Source organism: Onthophagus taurus, chromosome 11 (assembly GCF_036711975.1).
Source record: "Onthophagus taurus isolate NC chromosome 11, IU_Otau_3.0, whole genome shotgun sequence".
Taxonomy (NCBI): domain Eukaryota; kingdom Metazoa; phylum Arthropoda; class Insecta; order Coleoptera; family Scarabaeidae; genus Onthophagus; species Onthophagus taurus.
The window spans coordinates 1,049,465-1,064,200 of NC_091976.1; the positions used below are offsets into that span (position 1 = coordinate 1,049,465).

The 14,736-nt window shown below is 37.1% G+C and overlaps 1 protein-coding gene across 1 annotated transcript; it reads left to right on the plus strand.

Annotated features, from left to right (window-relative positions):
* The first annotated feature begins 6,723 nt into the window (after nucleotides 1-6,723).
* On the plus strand, nucleotides 6,724-8,372 carry LOC111413981 (uncharacterized). The gene is made up of 5 exons (XM_023045128.2): nucleotides 6,724-6,844; nucleotides 6,905-7,087; nucleotides 7,151-7,360; nucleotides 7,423-7,473; nucleotides 7,537-8,372. The coding sequence occupies exons 1-5, from the start codon at nucleotides 6,784-6,786 to the stop codon at nucleotides 8,292-8,294; spliced, it is 1,263 nt and encodes a 420-aa protein (XP_022900896.2). The 5' UTR covers nucleotides 6,724-6,783; the 3' UTR covers nucleotides 8,295-8,372.
* The last annotated feature ends 6,364 nt before the right edge of the window (nucleotides 8,373-14,736 follow it).

Sequence of the window (14,736 nt, forward strand, 5' to 3'; positions counted from 1 at the left end):
GAATTCTACGAGCAATGCGAAAGAGCAGCCATGGGATCACCTTTGTCTCCTGTGATAGCCAATTTTTACATGGAGATGTTTGAAGAGGAGGCGCTAAAGAAGAGTCCTTGGAAACCGAAGCTATGGCTCCGTTACGTCGATGACACTTTCGTGATCTGGCAACATGGAAAAGAGCAACTCCAGGAATTTCTAGAACACCTCAATTCACAGCACCCCCACAACAGAAGAGGTCCGTGATTCAAGCCTTATTCCAGCGAGCAGAGAGGATATGCGATAAAGAGAACCTAAGAAAAGAAGAAAGATTCCTAGAAGATGTGCTGCAGAAGAACGGCTACACGATGAGAGATATCCGACGATCCACCAAACCACACAAACAGAAGGATGACTCGGTAAGTACGACACCAGCCGGTTTTATATGCCTTCCTTATGTTTCAGGTGTGACGGAGCGAATTGCGAGGCGTCTGAAGAAGAATGATATCGTGGTACGATACGGTACGGTCAGCAAAATACAAAACGCTCTTCCGATAGCCAAAGACAAACTAACCCCATTAAAGGGAGCTGGAGTCTACCGGCTATCTTGCAGTTGCGGGAAATATTACGTTGGCCAAACTGGACGTAACATCGAGTGCCGCATCAAGGAACACGAAAGAGACCTCCGACTAAGGAAGATCCAACAATCTGCAGTCGCAGAGCATTGCCACAAAGGAGGACACAGCATAGAGTTCGAAAAGACCAAAGTGCTAGCAAGAAACGGACATTATTTCCAAACATTGACGAGAGAGACGATAGAGATTCATCGACATGGGAATAACATGAATAGAGAAGATGGCTGGGAACTCAGCCGCACATGGAAGATGTTGGTGAACTCAACGAAGCCTTCTCCACCCGGATTTGACAAAACAACTTAGTTGACAATTAGACACTAATTAGTTATTAATTTCCTTTTCCTGTATTTATTGTCAAATTTTAAAACGAATTCGTCACTTCGAACTTGTTTCTGAAGAAGGTTGCAACATGGCATCCGAAACGACAAACATTTTTTCAAAAAACGCACGGCTTAATCCGAAAGATTTTAGTTCTAGGTCTAGTGTTAGTTCTTGTGATAGTGCTAGTGTTAGTTTTAGTTTAATCAACTTTTTCATGTTTATATTTTCAGCTCCGTATTATTGTTATTTAAAGCCATCAAATCAATATAATTAAATGTCTTAGGTTCAACACTTATACTCTTTGTCTTTACATTTTGCAAAGTTGTGTTGTCCTTTACCGCATGCTCGGAATTTGGATGAACTCTTCCCTTCCTTGGTATGGTTCCCCCTTTCTTGTCATTTCTTTTTGAATTTTTTTGCTTTATTATTGAAATTAATCTGAATGTTGTGGACCTCTATTTGTTTTTTTTCTTCTGTGCGGCTTCCTTATTTCAAGGAAGCCGCACTTCCAATACTTGCTAACAACGTATTTCGTTGAATGACATCTCAGCAGATTGAAGTGGCTCATAGCTACAGTGAGTGAGTAGACTACATGCTAAGTGTTCGAAGCGCAGGTGTGGGATAGTGATTAATTTTGCGATATTTTAGATAAAGAGACGTGAGACTGTGTAGTCCACTTTCTGTCGCGCTCCGTTTTAAGGTGGTTTTTCTTGGTAAATACGCGCTTCTGTTACTTTTTTCTTCTTATCTGGGGACCTAGTATACCTTTATAATATCAGTGCTGTTTGTTTTTGAACCTATAAATTAATAAATAGGCAGTAACAACTTCATATGTGTTATATTGATAACCGTAAGTGGTTTCGGTGTTTGTTGAAACGTGTTTCATCTCGGCCACTTTTTGCTTGAACGTGAGTTCTCTCCTTCTATCATCGTATGTACAGGGTAAATCAAAATCCTCGCGTTTGTTGGTTCTAGTTTGGATTTATCTAAATTTTTTTTCTTTCTTTCTTTTCCTTTGTTCTTTCTCACCATTACCTATTTCCTTGTCTTCCGCGGCCCGTATGTCTGTTTAAGTCGCTGGTATCGGCCCGCCAGCGTGAAAGTGTACTACCTATCCTTATCCCACTTTGTGTGATTATGAGTACTAATTGTGGAGTATGTTTGGGTGACCTAAACCCTACAATTGAGATTTCTTGCGACCTATGTCGTACTTTTATTCATACTTCATGCAGTGGTTTATCAAGAAACGAATCTCAGTTGCTAAAATCTAAAAATCGGAAATTGACTTTTCATTGTCCAACATGTGCTGATCTTAAGCAACAACTAAAAAAGTTACACGAACTAACAAGCCTTGTTGTAACCCTGCAGAAGGATCTGGAAATCCTTAGAACTGAACGTTCTTCTGCCGCCTCCACCGTTACTGCGGGACCGGCTGTGGATCAGTCATATGTTGAAAGCATTGTTCAAGAGATTTCGGACCGGGAAAAACGTAAGAGTAATCTAGTAGCATTCAACTTGCCTGAGCTTCCGGATGGTAGTAAAGTTGACCAGCAAAATGATGATGTTAGATCTATAAAAGAGATACTTAACTATTTGAAAGTCCAGACACCTAATTTTACTGTAAAGCGATTGGGTAAATTTGATCCGTCGATATTGAATCGTAAGCGCCCATTGAAAATCTCTTTTTCCTCCTCTGATGTAGTTCACAATGTTCTTAGGAACATTAAGTCATTATTAAAATCTGATAAGTTCAAAGCTGTTGTTTTAACAACAGACAAAACACCGTTGCAAAATTCTTTCTACAAATCTCTCAAAACACAGCTTGATACCCGCATTGCCGCCGGCGAGGTGAACATAAGAATTAAATATGTGAATGGGTCACCTAGCATTGTATCATCTGACAGTGACCGAAGTATCCAACGGGGAAACTAATAGAATCCAACAAGAAGACCCACACACTTCGTTTATTTTATCAGAATGTGCAAGGACTACGAACAAAAACTCACCAATTATACACAGCCACAAATTCTACCGATTTCGATATTATTTTGCTTACCGAAACATGGCTGTCTCCGGACATCACCAACTCTGAGTTGCTGCCTACTACATTTAATGTAATTAGAAATGATCGTAATCACCGTCTTGTGGATAGAAGAGTGGGCGGTGGCGTTCTTATTGCCTGCAGTCAGCAAACCAAATTATTCAACTGTGATATGTCCGAGATTTTAAATCTTGCCCCGCTAATTGATGTGGTTGTTGGTAAATGTGTCTATTTCTCGATCAGCATATTTATTATTACACTATACATACCTCCTGATGTTCCGCTGGATGATTTGGAACTGTTTCTTGATTCGCTTAGTATCAGCTTGATTGGAAAGAATATTATAATTTGTGGCGACTTTAATTGCTTCCGTTTTGTGATGTCCGAGAATAGCCTCGACCGCAAATCTTTCCTTTTGAAGAACTTTGTTGATACTTTAAACCTAGTTCAACATAACCATATCTACAACTCTAGAGGTAGGATACTCGACTTAGTATTTACTAACTTTAACTGCGAAGTAACTGCAGAGCGTGACGTTGCACCCTTACTTACTGAAAACTTCAATCATCCTGCACTGAACATCTCCATTAAATCTCAGAATATTGAAGATGTTCTAGTGTTTCCATCAAATAACAACCTTTGTTTTAACTTCCGTAAAGCGGACTTTCGTGGATTGTATGACGATATTGGTCGTGTTGTCTGGTCTGATATATTGATGTGCTCGGATATTAATATTGCTGTGGAAAAATTTTACTATAATATCTATAACGTTATTGAAAAACATGTACCCAAATACTGCTTGTTTACTGGAAGCACTAAGCGTATATTGAATATGAAGGAGCACTACTTTAAGAAGTGGAAGAGTTCTAAACAGCTATCATATTACGATGAATATGTTAGGTTGAGTCGTTTATCCAAGGATGCAATAGTTTCTGATTATCAGGCTTATCTCGTGAATACCGAAAATTGTATATTGACCAACCCCAAAAATTTCTGGCGTTACGTGAATCAGAAACATGGTAATTCGCGTATTCCAGGCTGCATGACCTTTGCTGGCTCTGAAATCTTTGATCCCCTGGAAATAGTGCAGGCCTTCTCTGTCTTGTTTTCTGAAGCCTTCAATCCTGGACTTACAACTATCGGTAACTGTAACCAGCAAGTCAACTGGCCTGGACCCTTCTACATTACTCCATTTTCTATCGAGGAGGTAGAAATCTGTATGAAACGACTAAAGAATGACTCTACCGCTGGCGACGACGGTCTCCCAAGTTTTATTATTAAAGATTGTGCACCCTTCCTCAGCAAACCTTTAACCTTTATGTTTAATTTATGCTTAAAAACTAAAACTTTTCCTGCAGTATGGAAAAAAACTCGGATAACGCCGGTTTTTAAGAAGGGAGACAGATTTAGTATTGAAAATTACCGACCTATTAGCATTTTGAACAATTGCTCGAAAGTCTTCGAAATGTTGCTATACTCCAGAATGAGTTACTGTGTTCGCCCATACATATCTGATCATCAGCACGGATTTATGACTGGTCGTTCAACTATGACTAATTTAGCAGAGGTAACGCAGTTCATTAGCGAGCACATGGATAAACGGGAACAAGTTGACATAATTTACACAGATTTTACAAAGGCATTTGATAGATTAGATCATGGAATACTTCTTTCTAAACTCTGCAGTCTTTGATTTACCAATGATTTCGTGGATTTAATTTCATCTTACCTCTCCAATAGACTTTGCTATGTGAGCTACAACGGTTTTAAATCTAATACGTTCACTGCTGGCTCTGGTGTTCTACAGGGTTCCAACCTGGGTCCCCTTCTATTCAATGTTTATCTGAACGATCTATTACGACGACTTGATGGTAATGTGCTTGCTTACGCCGATGACCTAAAGATCGTGTAACATCTTATTCGCTCGTGTAACATCCCCTGAAGACTGTGTTATCTTACAGCGCAATCTGAACATTATCAGTTCCTGGTCAATACAGAATGGAATTGACCTTAACATAGCAAAATGCGTTGTCGTATCCTACACAAGGTGTAATAACCCATTAAGGTTTAATTATAGTGTGGGAGTTGAAGCAATACGCAGAGAACGCGCTATTCGAGATTTGGGTGTCTTATTCGATGACCAGTTGCAATTCAAAGACCATGTTAACGCTATAGTAAAGTCAGCCTCTGGTGGATTGAGTTTCATTATCAGGCAATGTAAAAAATTTAACAACGTAGCTGCATTAACAGTACTTTTCTATGCGTTTGTTCGTACAAAATTGGAATATGGTTCTATGGTTTGGTATCCTTATTATACTTCTCACCAGCTCATGCTCGAAAGAGTGCAGAAGAGGTTCTTAAAATACTTACATTTTAAAACAGTTGGTCAGTATCCGGAGCGAGGTGTTGACTACGTTGCGTTATTGGAAGAATTTAATTTTTCATCTTTGAACAATCGTAGAGAAGATGCTAGTAGAAAATTTTTATCGAACATCGTCAATTGTACTGTCGGCTCACCTTCACTTCTTGCTCGAGTTGGATTCATTATACCCAGACCTGGTATCAGGAATAGCAACACATACCAGATGCCGATCGCTAGGACCAACGTTCTGATGCGGGCGCCTCTGACACATATGGCACGGAACGCAAATAATGAAGTTACCACTTAAACTATATATCCCTTATTAATTTTGTAATTTGTAAAATATCTCTATTGTGACATATTATTATTATTATTTTTTTTTTTCTCTTGTTTTTGTTTGGAATTTATCTGAATTGCTATTAATTTTTGTTTTGTGCGAAGAAAAGGTAAAGTGTACCTTTTCTTCTCTTTGTTGTACATTATCCTGTAATTGGGTCTTCCTGTTGGATAATAAAGAGATATATTATTATTATTATTATAAAGGTTAAAAAAATGTTTTAAGAATTCTTTAAGAACATTAATTATCTCCTTTTTTTCTATATTTCTTTATTACCTCTCTCCTTTTATTCGGCTTTCGATGTCCATGACTGCGTCTGATTTGTTTTGGCAGTAAATTCGGAAACAACAGGAATTGAGGTTGATGGAATTGTAATTCCTTCAATCAAAGTTAATAGAAAATAAATATTAAAGGTTTTGTCTCGGTTTGGCCTCATTTTTAAGATAAAATTAGAGAATAATTGTTGAATGAAAAATTAATACACTTCACACTTATGTAACTTAAGAAAAAATTTTAATATCGTTATTTAAGCTATCTTTTGGGAAATATAAAAGTTATGGTTTTCGCAGCATAAATATTCCTCAGAAAAATTTTAAAGGAAAGATCCGTTTTAAGGATTTTTGGTGAATCATGAGAAATAGATAACGAAATTCATGAAATCGTGGAGGTTTTATTTTTGAAAATAAGGAAATGATTTTTTGTATCAACCTGTTTACACTTTCCTCTTTAAGAAAACATATAGCTATAATTTTGGTTTAACTACAGTCTTATTGTCAATTTGAAAATGATAAATTATTATTTCAAGAAGAATATTTTTCACGTCAAAATATCTTATCTAAAACATTTTCCTTTGTTAGGCTTATCAACGCGGTTCATTTAAAACATTCAAAGACGTATGTCGCAATGTTTCATTTATCATCAAAGACACATTAAGAAGTAAATAACTAATAGCACTCATTTCGGTCATTTCTAAAGGTTCTTATCGCCGATGAATAGCAAAAACAATGTAAAAAATGAGTGAGAAAATTCTAAATTTTGCGTATAAAAGAGCATGCAAGCACCATAATGTTAACTACTTTGGTTTTACTTCTCTAAGAAACAGGTGAAGAGCTAAACAATGAAGTTTAACTTAGCTTTCTTACTTTTGATAGTTTGCATAACAACTACGTTAGCTACTGGTAAGAATACCTTTAATAATTATTTACTGTATTTATGTAATAAAATTTTATCTTATTTAGAACACCATCATAAAAAGCACAAGCATGGTTTAAAACACCACCATGGTGCAAAACATCACCATGCAAGACATCACATCGCCAAACGCACTAGTTGTCTTTCATTAAAACTGAATTTGGATTTGATAGCCCAAAGTGTGAATGAAGTCGATCAAGCTATGTGTGGGTCAGTATTACTCACAACATGTAAGAAATTAATTGTAGCGTCCAGAAAATTTAATTATAATTCTTAAACTATTTCTTCAACAGTCAAAGCTACTACTTGGGCTCAAACGAAACTGCAAATTACAAGAGTATGCGCTATCGATTTTAAATTCGACTTTTCATTATCAATCTCCCTAGGGTTGATAAAAACTTCTTATGTATCACTTCAGCTAGCAATTGAAAGCTTCGAAAACATCAAGAGTGGTTTACCCTTATTATCTCTTCCAAGCTGTTGGTCTGAAACTGTTCTGAAATGTAAGTGTAATACGTAAAAGATATTAATTTCCTTTTACAGAAACACCAAATCTATTTTTTAGTGAAAAATTGCTTGTCGCTTATCATGGAATTTGAAGTCTCTTTAAAGAAATGTAAGTATGCTTAATCGCATCGATATGAATAGTCTTGATAAAATCGCTTTCTTATACTCATAGGCGACAATAATGAAGATGGAACCACTATAGAAGGATCTAGCAATAGTGAATCAGGTAGTCAATCAACTACACCAGGTACATCGTCGAGTACCGATTCCCAATCCTCAGGAAGCGTAAGCGAAATAACCGACACATCCGATAAAGATACGGCAACAGTAGTACCAACAGATGATACAACGACGAAAGAGACCGAAACATCATCAGATACATCAGGCTCGTCTTCCGACGACAGTACAGATACCGAAAAGACAGAACACAGCCAGGAAACAGCAGACAACACTAATGAAACCGAAACATCATCAGTTACACCAGGCACGTCTTCCGATAGCAGTATAGATACCGAAAAGACAGAACCCAGCCAGGAAACAGTAGGCAGCAATAATGAAACCGAAACATCATCAGTTACACCAGGCACGTCTTCCGACAGCAGTATAGATACCGAAGTACCGGTAACGGATGACAAGAGTGATACTGAAGAGACAGAAAGCAACCAGGAAATAACAGATAGCAATGATAAAACCGAAACATCGTCAGTTACACCAAACACGTCTTCCGGCAGCAATCCAGATACCGAAGCAACGACAACGGACGGCAAGAGTGATACGACAACCGAAAATAATTGCAAGGGAAATGGTAAAGGATTGGGGGCTTGTCAAGATACCCATCCAACAAAAGGCAAAAATCAACGTCGCGCTCCAAGACGTCACCTTAGACACCACAAGCTTTATAAGGCCCACAAACACAATTCTCACTATTAAATGAAATATCTTGCATACATAGACAATCACTGGTAAATGGGTTTGTAATTTGTCGAAATAAATTAGTAAGAAGCAGTATATTTGAGTGTATCGAATTTTTTTAAACCTTCCACCAAATCTTAAATACATTTGCATAAATTATTCTTCGCTCGCCAAAAATGTAGTGCATACATCGTTATAGGGTTCTAATAAGGAGCTTTCTTTCTTAGTTTTAAACATGTATTTTAATTATTAACAGTTATTAAAATTGTACCCGCTAGATCTATGCAATGATAAAATGCTTGCAAATCGAGCAGGGTCAATTGGTGTGCAGGATTTCTCCTAAACCAGAAGTCGAATAATCAAACTTCAATACGATTACTTTTCTAAACTCAATGACTAGAGAAATTTTAAGTAAATAAATATTTTTTGATTATTTTTTGAGAAAATGAATCATACGTAGGATTTTCAAAAAATATTCATTTTCGACGAAATGGTGCCCATTCTAATATGAAATGATTTATTGATAAAAAAACATGTATAAAAATGGTTGTAAAACAGATAACTTTAGATAAGTAACATTTATAATAATAAATATTTATAATAAGGAATTTGAAGATTTCAAGAAATGATTTTCAAACTAATAAATTCTACATAAATTTACTTTAATACCCTATTAATTTCGTCGTTACATCTCAAATCCTGTTCTTGAAATACGATATTTTAACGAATGGGAACTAATTAATAAATCTATAAGCATCGAGTATCAACTTGTCGGCTCACCCATTATCAACAACACTTCTAATTGATGTAGCAGTTGTAATCTTTTGTAACTCATCTCATTTATAAAGTACTTTTTCCAAATAACACATCAGATCATTGTGAAGATATTGAAATCTACAACATAGACTGAAATGCGAAGTTTACATCCTAAAAATAAAGTCTGGTTTTAGCAATAACAATAATAATAATAAATGCCTTTATTAATTAGTCGCAAAAAAGAAAAAAAAATAGTAATAAATTCTTAGAAAGTAGACTTATTTTCTGCACGAAGTTCAGTTTGGTTATTAACCAACTGCTTTTCCACATACTACTTCACTGGTAGATCTTTGTACGTTTTGGCTATCTCGTAGGAAAAGGATCGGTGCGAGGCGCGGCGTGGAACCGTCAATACATCTTTCCTTCTTACATTAATATTATGGACATCGCTTCTGAAAGATAGGCGTTGCAGCAAGTAAGGAGGCCGTTGATTTTTAATAATTTTATAATAAACGCAAGTTGCATGCAGTTTACGTCTGTTTTTCATGTTGGAGAAGGGTATTCTCCTCGGGTCCACTCTTTATAGGAGCCTCGTAACGTGGTCAAATGTGTCAAAAGACAAGGGGGAAAGGATCAAGCGGCGGATGTCACAAAAACAAAATACAAGAGATCAATAAAACTTTGAATTAATGAGATACTTTAATTTAATTTCTTTTAAACACAAATCAAATAAATAAAAAGCAAAAAAACAGTAAATATTTCTATCTCGTACTCACATAATGGTTTTTGGGTTGATTGACACCTTTGTCTTCTGCTTTCTTCTCTTATTTTTCTCTTTTAATTTTTTTAGTCTTTTTCCACTTTTCACTCCCACACTTTACCCATGCCTCTACTCTAACTCTCGACCACACTCTCTAACTTCTTCTTTCTCTCCACTTTTCGCGAGTCCGTCATCCGTTGTCCCCACTCCCAAAATATTTCTGTACTTCCCCGAATTAAATATAGATATCTTTTCTGACTTGTTACATAAGAGATAGAGGGCGCCATGCCCACCCCTCAAGCACTTGGCCACATGCTCCTCAAACCTCAACTGATGATCCAATGTAACTCCTAAAACTTTTATATCATCAGAAACAGTAAGAGGTTCGCCATCCACCACCAATTGACCGGATATCAAAGGTTTATTTGCTCTCCTTGTGACACTACCGCAAAACAGAAGACTTATAAGTCTTTTGTTCTTCTATTTTGTATTGTTTTGCATCTATAGATGGATTAAGCACAAGCTCATGACGTTTTGCAACATCAGAAAATAATGCTACATCTGAGTTAAACTTTATTTTATGCAGGCATCATCCCAATTATTTGGATTAAAATTCAGCAGAAGCTGTGTATGATCTGCATATAAGTGAATCTGCGAATGCTCAAGAACTTGGTTAAAATTAGATGTATAAATAGAGAACAATAGTGGCCTCAAAATGAACCCCTGAGGGACTCCACGAGTAACAGACAGAGCGCTCGATATCTGACTATTAATCTTCACAACGTGAGACCTATCCGACAAAAATGACTTTATCAAAATTACAGTCTGATTTCCAAGACCAAAACAATGAAGTTTAGATGCAAGTATATTATGATTTATTGTATCAAATGCTTTGGTGAAGTCCAACGATAACAAAAGTGCGGCTTGCCCGGCCTCTTTAGAAGCAAATACCTCATCAGTAAGGTTCAATAAAGCTGTTGTGCGGCTGAAACCCGAATGAAACCCATATTGTTGATCTCGCAGTATATTATAACTTTCGCAGTGTGCTCTAAGTTGCCTTTCCAAGACTCTCTCTAAATTTTTTGATATTACTGGATACTGATCGGTCTAAAATTCCTTAGGGCAGAAAGGGAGATATTTTAGGTAACGCAATTACTTCATCCATCTTCCAGGCATCCGGAAAAACTGATTGATGAATAGCAGCATTTATTACGTGAGTAATATAAAGAATGAGAAAAGGGGCACACAAGTCAATCATCCAGACTGAGATACCATCAGAACCCACCGTTGCAGTTTTAATGTTATTGATTATTATAGATACTTCATAAAACGAGTCAACAAAAGAGTCAACGGGCATAAAAGCTTGCATTATCTGCGCTCTAGGGTTTACATTATTTTGATAAAATATGGGTAAGTCGGGATCAGTCTGAATATAAAGTGAAGAATCACTGTGATCAAAATATTATTTAAATCGTTTGGAAGAAAAATGTTAGGTACTTTGTTATCGATTTTTTTATTTATATTTAAAAGTTTAATCTTTCTCCAAAGAGCTTTTGCGTCTTTACTACGTAACGCGTAATTATAGTATGCCTTCATTTCAACCCGCACCGTTGATGTTGCCAGATTGCGATGTAACTTGTATGAAACCCAGTCTTGAATAAGCTTAGACTTTTTGAATTTTTTAAGCGCATCATCTTGAATAGACATTTGTAGTTTAGTAGTATTATCTGTTAGCCAGGGACTGGGGGGCTTTGTAAACCGTCTAGTTTTTAAAGACGCATGCAAATCCATCAGAGTAAGTAAAATCAATCATATACAATTTTTGTTTTTTTAATAGTTATTATTATAATACTTTTATTAAACTAAGATTAGAACTAAAACTAGAACTAACACTAGAAACTTTCGGGTTTTGCCGTGCGTCTTTTAATAAAAGGTTTGACGTTTCGGATGCCATGTTGCAACCTTCTTCAGAAACTGGTTCGAAGTGACGAGATCAAAAAATCGGTAACTATATATAAGTCGGAAAAACTAATTACTAATCAGTTAACGCTAATTACAAACTAATTAATAACTAATTGCGTCGCGTCCGGTGTGAGGCGGGAAGAGGTCTTCGTGTTCACCACCATCTTCCATGTTCTGCTAAGCTCCCAGCCATCCTCTCTGTTGACGTTATTTTTATATCGGTGAATCTCTATGGCTTCTCTTGTCAGTCTTTGGTAGTATCTGGTGTCCCTAGCCAGCACCTTTGTTTGTTCGAAGTCTATTCGGTGCCCCTCTGCATGGCAATGTTCCGCAACCGCCGACTGCTGGATCTTCTTCAGCCTTACATCCCTCTCATGCTCCTTGATGCGGCACTCGACGTTGCGTCCAGTTTGGCCAACATAAACCTTCCCACAACTACACGATAGTCGATAGACTCCCGCTCCTTTTAATGGAGTTAGTTTGTCCTTGGCTATCGGGAGTGTGTTCTGAATTTTACTGACCGTGCCGTACCGCACTACGATGTCGTTCTTCTTGAGGTGCCTAGCAATTCGTTCTGTTACACCTGAAACATAGGGAAGACAGATAAATCCAAGTGGTTTTGTACTTACCGTGTCCTCGCTCTGCTTTCGCTGCTTGATGGCCTGGTTGATGTCCCTCGAAATGTATCCATTCTTCTGCAGCACGCCTCGTAGAAAGTGTTGCTCCTTCTTCAAGTTCTCTCCTTCACATAGTCTCGCTGCTCGCTGAAATGATGTACGGATCACGGACCTCTTCTGTTGGGGATGATGATGTGAACATGCCTGTAAATACCTGTTGGTATGGGTCTTCTTTCGGTATATACCAAGTTCTATATCTCCATCCTGGTGATCAACACATCTAGGAAAGGTAGTTTTTTGGCAGTTTCTGTTTCCATGGTGAACTTAATCATAGGATGTTGAGAGTTCAAGTGATCCAAGAACTCTTGGAGCCGTTTTTGACCATGTTGCCATATCACAAACGTGTCATCCATATATCGGAGCCATAGTTTCGAATAATTCCATGTAGAAATTAGCTATAACTGGCGATAGTGGAGATCCCATGGCTGCCCCTTCGAACTGCTCGTAAAATTCTCCTTTCCAGCTGAAATACGTCGACGATAAGCAATACTCCACCAGATCTGGTACGTATCCTGGTAAACCCTCCGGAATGAGTTTTCGGCGAAGACCCTCTACAGCATCCTTAACTGGTACCCTAGTAAAAAGGGATTCCACATCGAAACTTACCAACATATACCCAGCATCCAGCTTTACACCTTTTACCGATTCCACAAAATGTGTAGAATCCCTGACATACGATTCCGTGTTATCTGTAAAGGGGGACAGAATCTTTGCAAGATGTTTAGCCAGCTGGTATGTTGGGGAGTTGATGGCGCTGACGATAGGGCGGAGGGGGACGTCTGGCTCAGTTTAATTCACACCGGCCGTGAAAGCCTTCAAGAAATACAAAAGAAAAATATTTAATGAGATCTGTGAGCCTGTTTCTTATTTACAAGTGTTGATATATCTGGCTCTATTCTGCTCAATTTGAGTCTTAAAGGTGGCTCTCCCAACTCGCACATATAAGATGACGCAAATGGTAATAATACCTTCAGATCATCAGACAGTTCTGGATATTCATTTCGAACTTTAAGCCAAAAATTGCTCAATTTAAGTTCTTTGAAAATTAATTTTAATTCTCCATCAGATAATAACTCAATTAGTTTTTCACTAAAATGAAATGACACATTTTTGGGTAATTTACATTGAAAGGGGTTTCGAATCCAGTCAAAGTTAGAAAAATCTTCCGGAAAATAAGTACTAAATTGACATTTTAAATCTGTCAAGTGAAGATGTTATATCTTTAACAATCGATTGAATAACTTTGAACTTGTTTTCTATAACAAAACATTCTAATGTTGGAAATGCTGCAAAATTATTCTCCTTGCAGTATGAGCACCACAAATCTATTTTTTTTGTAATGGCTTTAATTTTATCATTGGCCACTAATATATTTAATTGTTCACCTTGAAGACTTAAATTCAACTCGTTTAATTTGAGAAAAATGTCACTTAAGTAAGCTAACCTACATAGCCATTCTTCATCGGTTAAAAAGTTTGTACATTTTTTGTCTTTATCATTACCATTTAAAAACACAAACACTTCTTCTTTAAGTTCAAATAGTCTCGTTAGAACCCTACCCCTCAAAAGCCAACGAACCTTTGTATGTAAAAAAAGATGCTGATGCTCACTACCCATTTCTTTGCATATGTGCGCAAAAATCCTTGAGTTCAGAGGACGCGCCTTTATAAAATTTATTATTTTAATGTTTTTCGATACAAGCGCTTCTCTATGAATCATACAGTGAACCCATGTTACATTGGGTGAAACTTCTTTGATTCGGGCTAGAAGTCCGCTGTGTTTTCCAACCATGGCACGAGCTCCATCACTGCACACACCCACACAATTTTTTTTCCTCTTTTTTTTCCTTGCAAAAAAGAAAGTCAACTACTTCATTTTTGTATCCATATTTTGCAAAACAAATTAGTTGTGCAGCATTTTGGCAATCCGTAGATTCATCCAATTGAAGACTAAAAAATTTACTTTTCCGAATTCTCATTATAATTTCGTTTTCCACATTTTCTGCCATTTCAAATATTCTGCGGCTAACTGTTGTATCCGAGAGTGGTATTTGAGATATTTGTTGCATTTCCTTTTCGCCAAACATAATGGCTGCTATATCTTGGGCTGCTGGAGCAATTAAGTCTTCAGCAATTGTGTACGGTTTGCCAGATTTTGCTATACGATAGCTCATTATTTCATCCACCTTGCGACCCCGAAAAAACTTTTCGCGACCCCATTGTGGGTCGCGACCCATAGTTTGAATAGCACTGGCCTGGACAAATTATACACCGAATTTTTAATAATAATTTTAATTATTAAATAT

Excerpts from the sequence above, each read along its gene's own strand:
- LOC111413981 (XM_023045128.2), top strand. The coding sequence starts at position 6,784 with ATGAAGTTTAACTTAGCTTTCTTACTTTTGATAGTTTGCATAACAACT. Across the intron at positions 7,361-7,422 it reads GTCTGAAACTGTTCTGAAAT|TGAAAAATTGCTTGTCGCTT; the intron begins GTAAGTGTAATA and ends TCTATTTTTTAG. Across the intron at positions 7,474-7,536 it reads TGAAGTCTCTTTAAAGAAAT|GCGACAATAATGAAGATGGA; the intron begins GTAAGTATGCTT and ends TTATACTCATAG.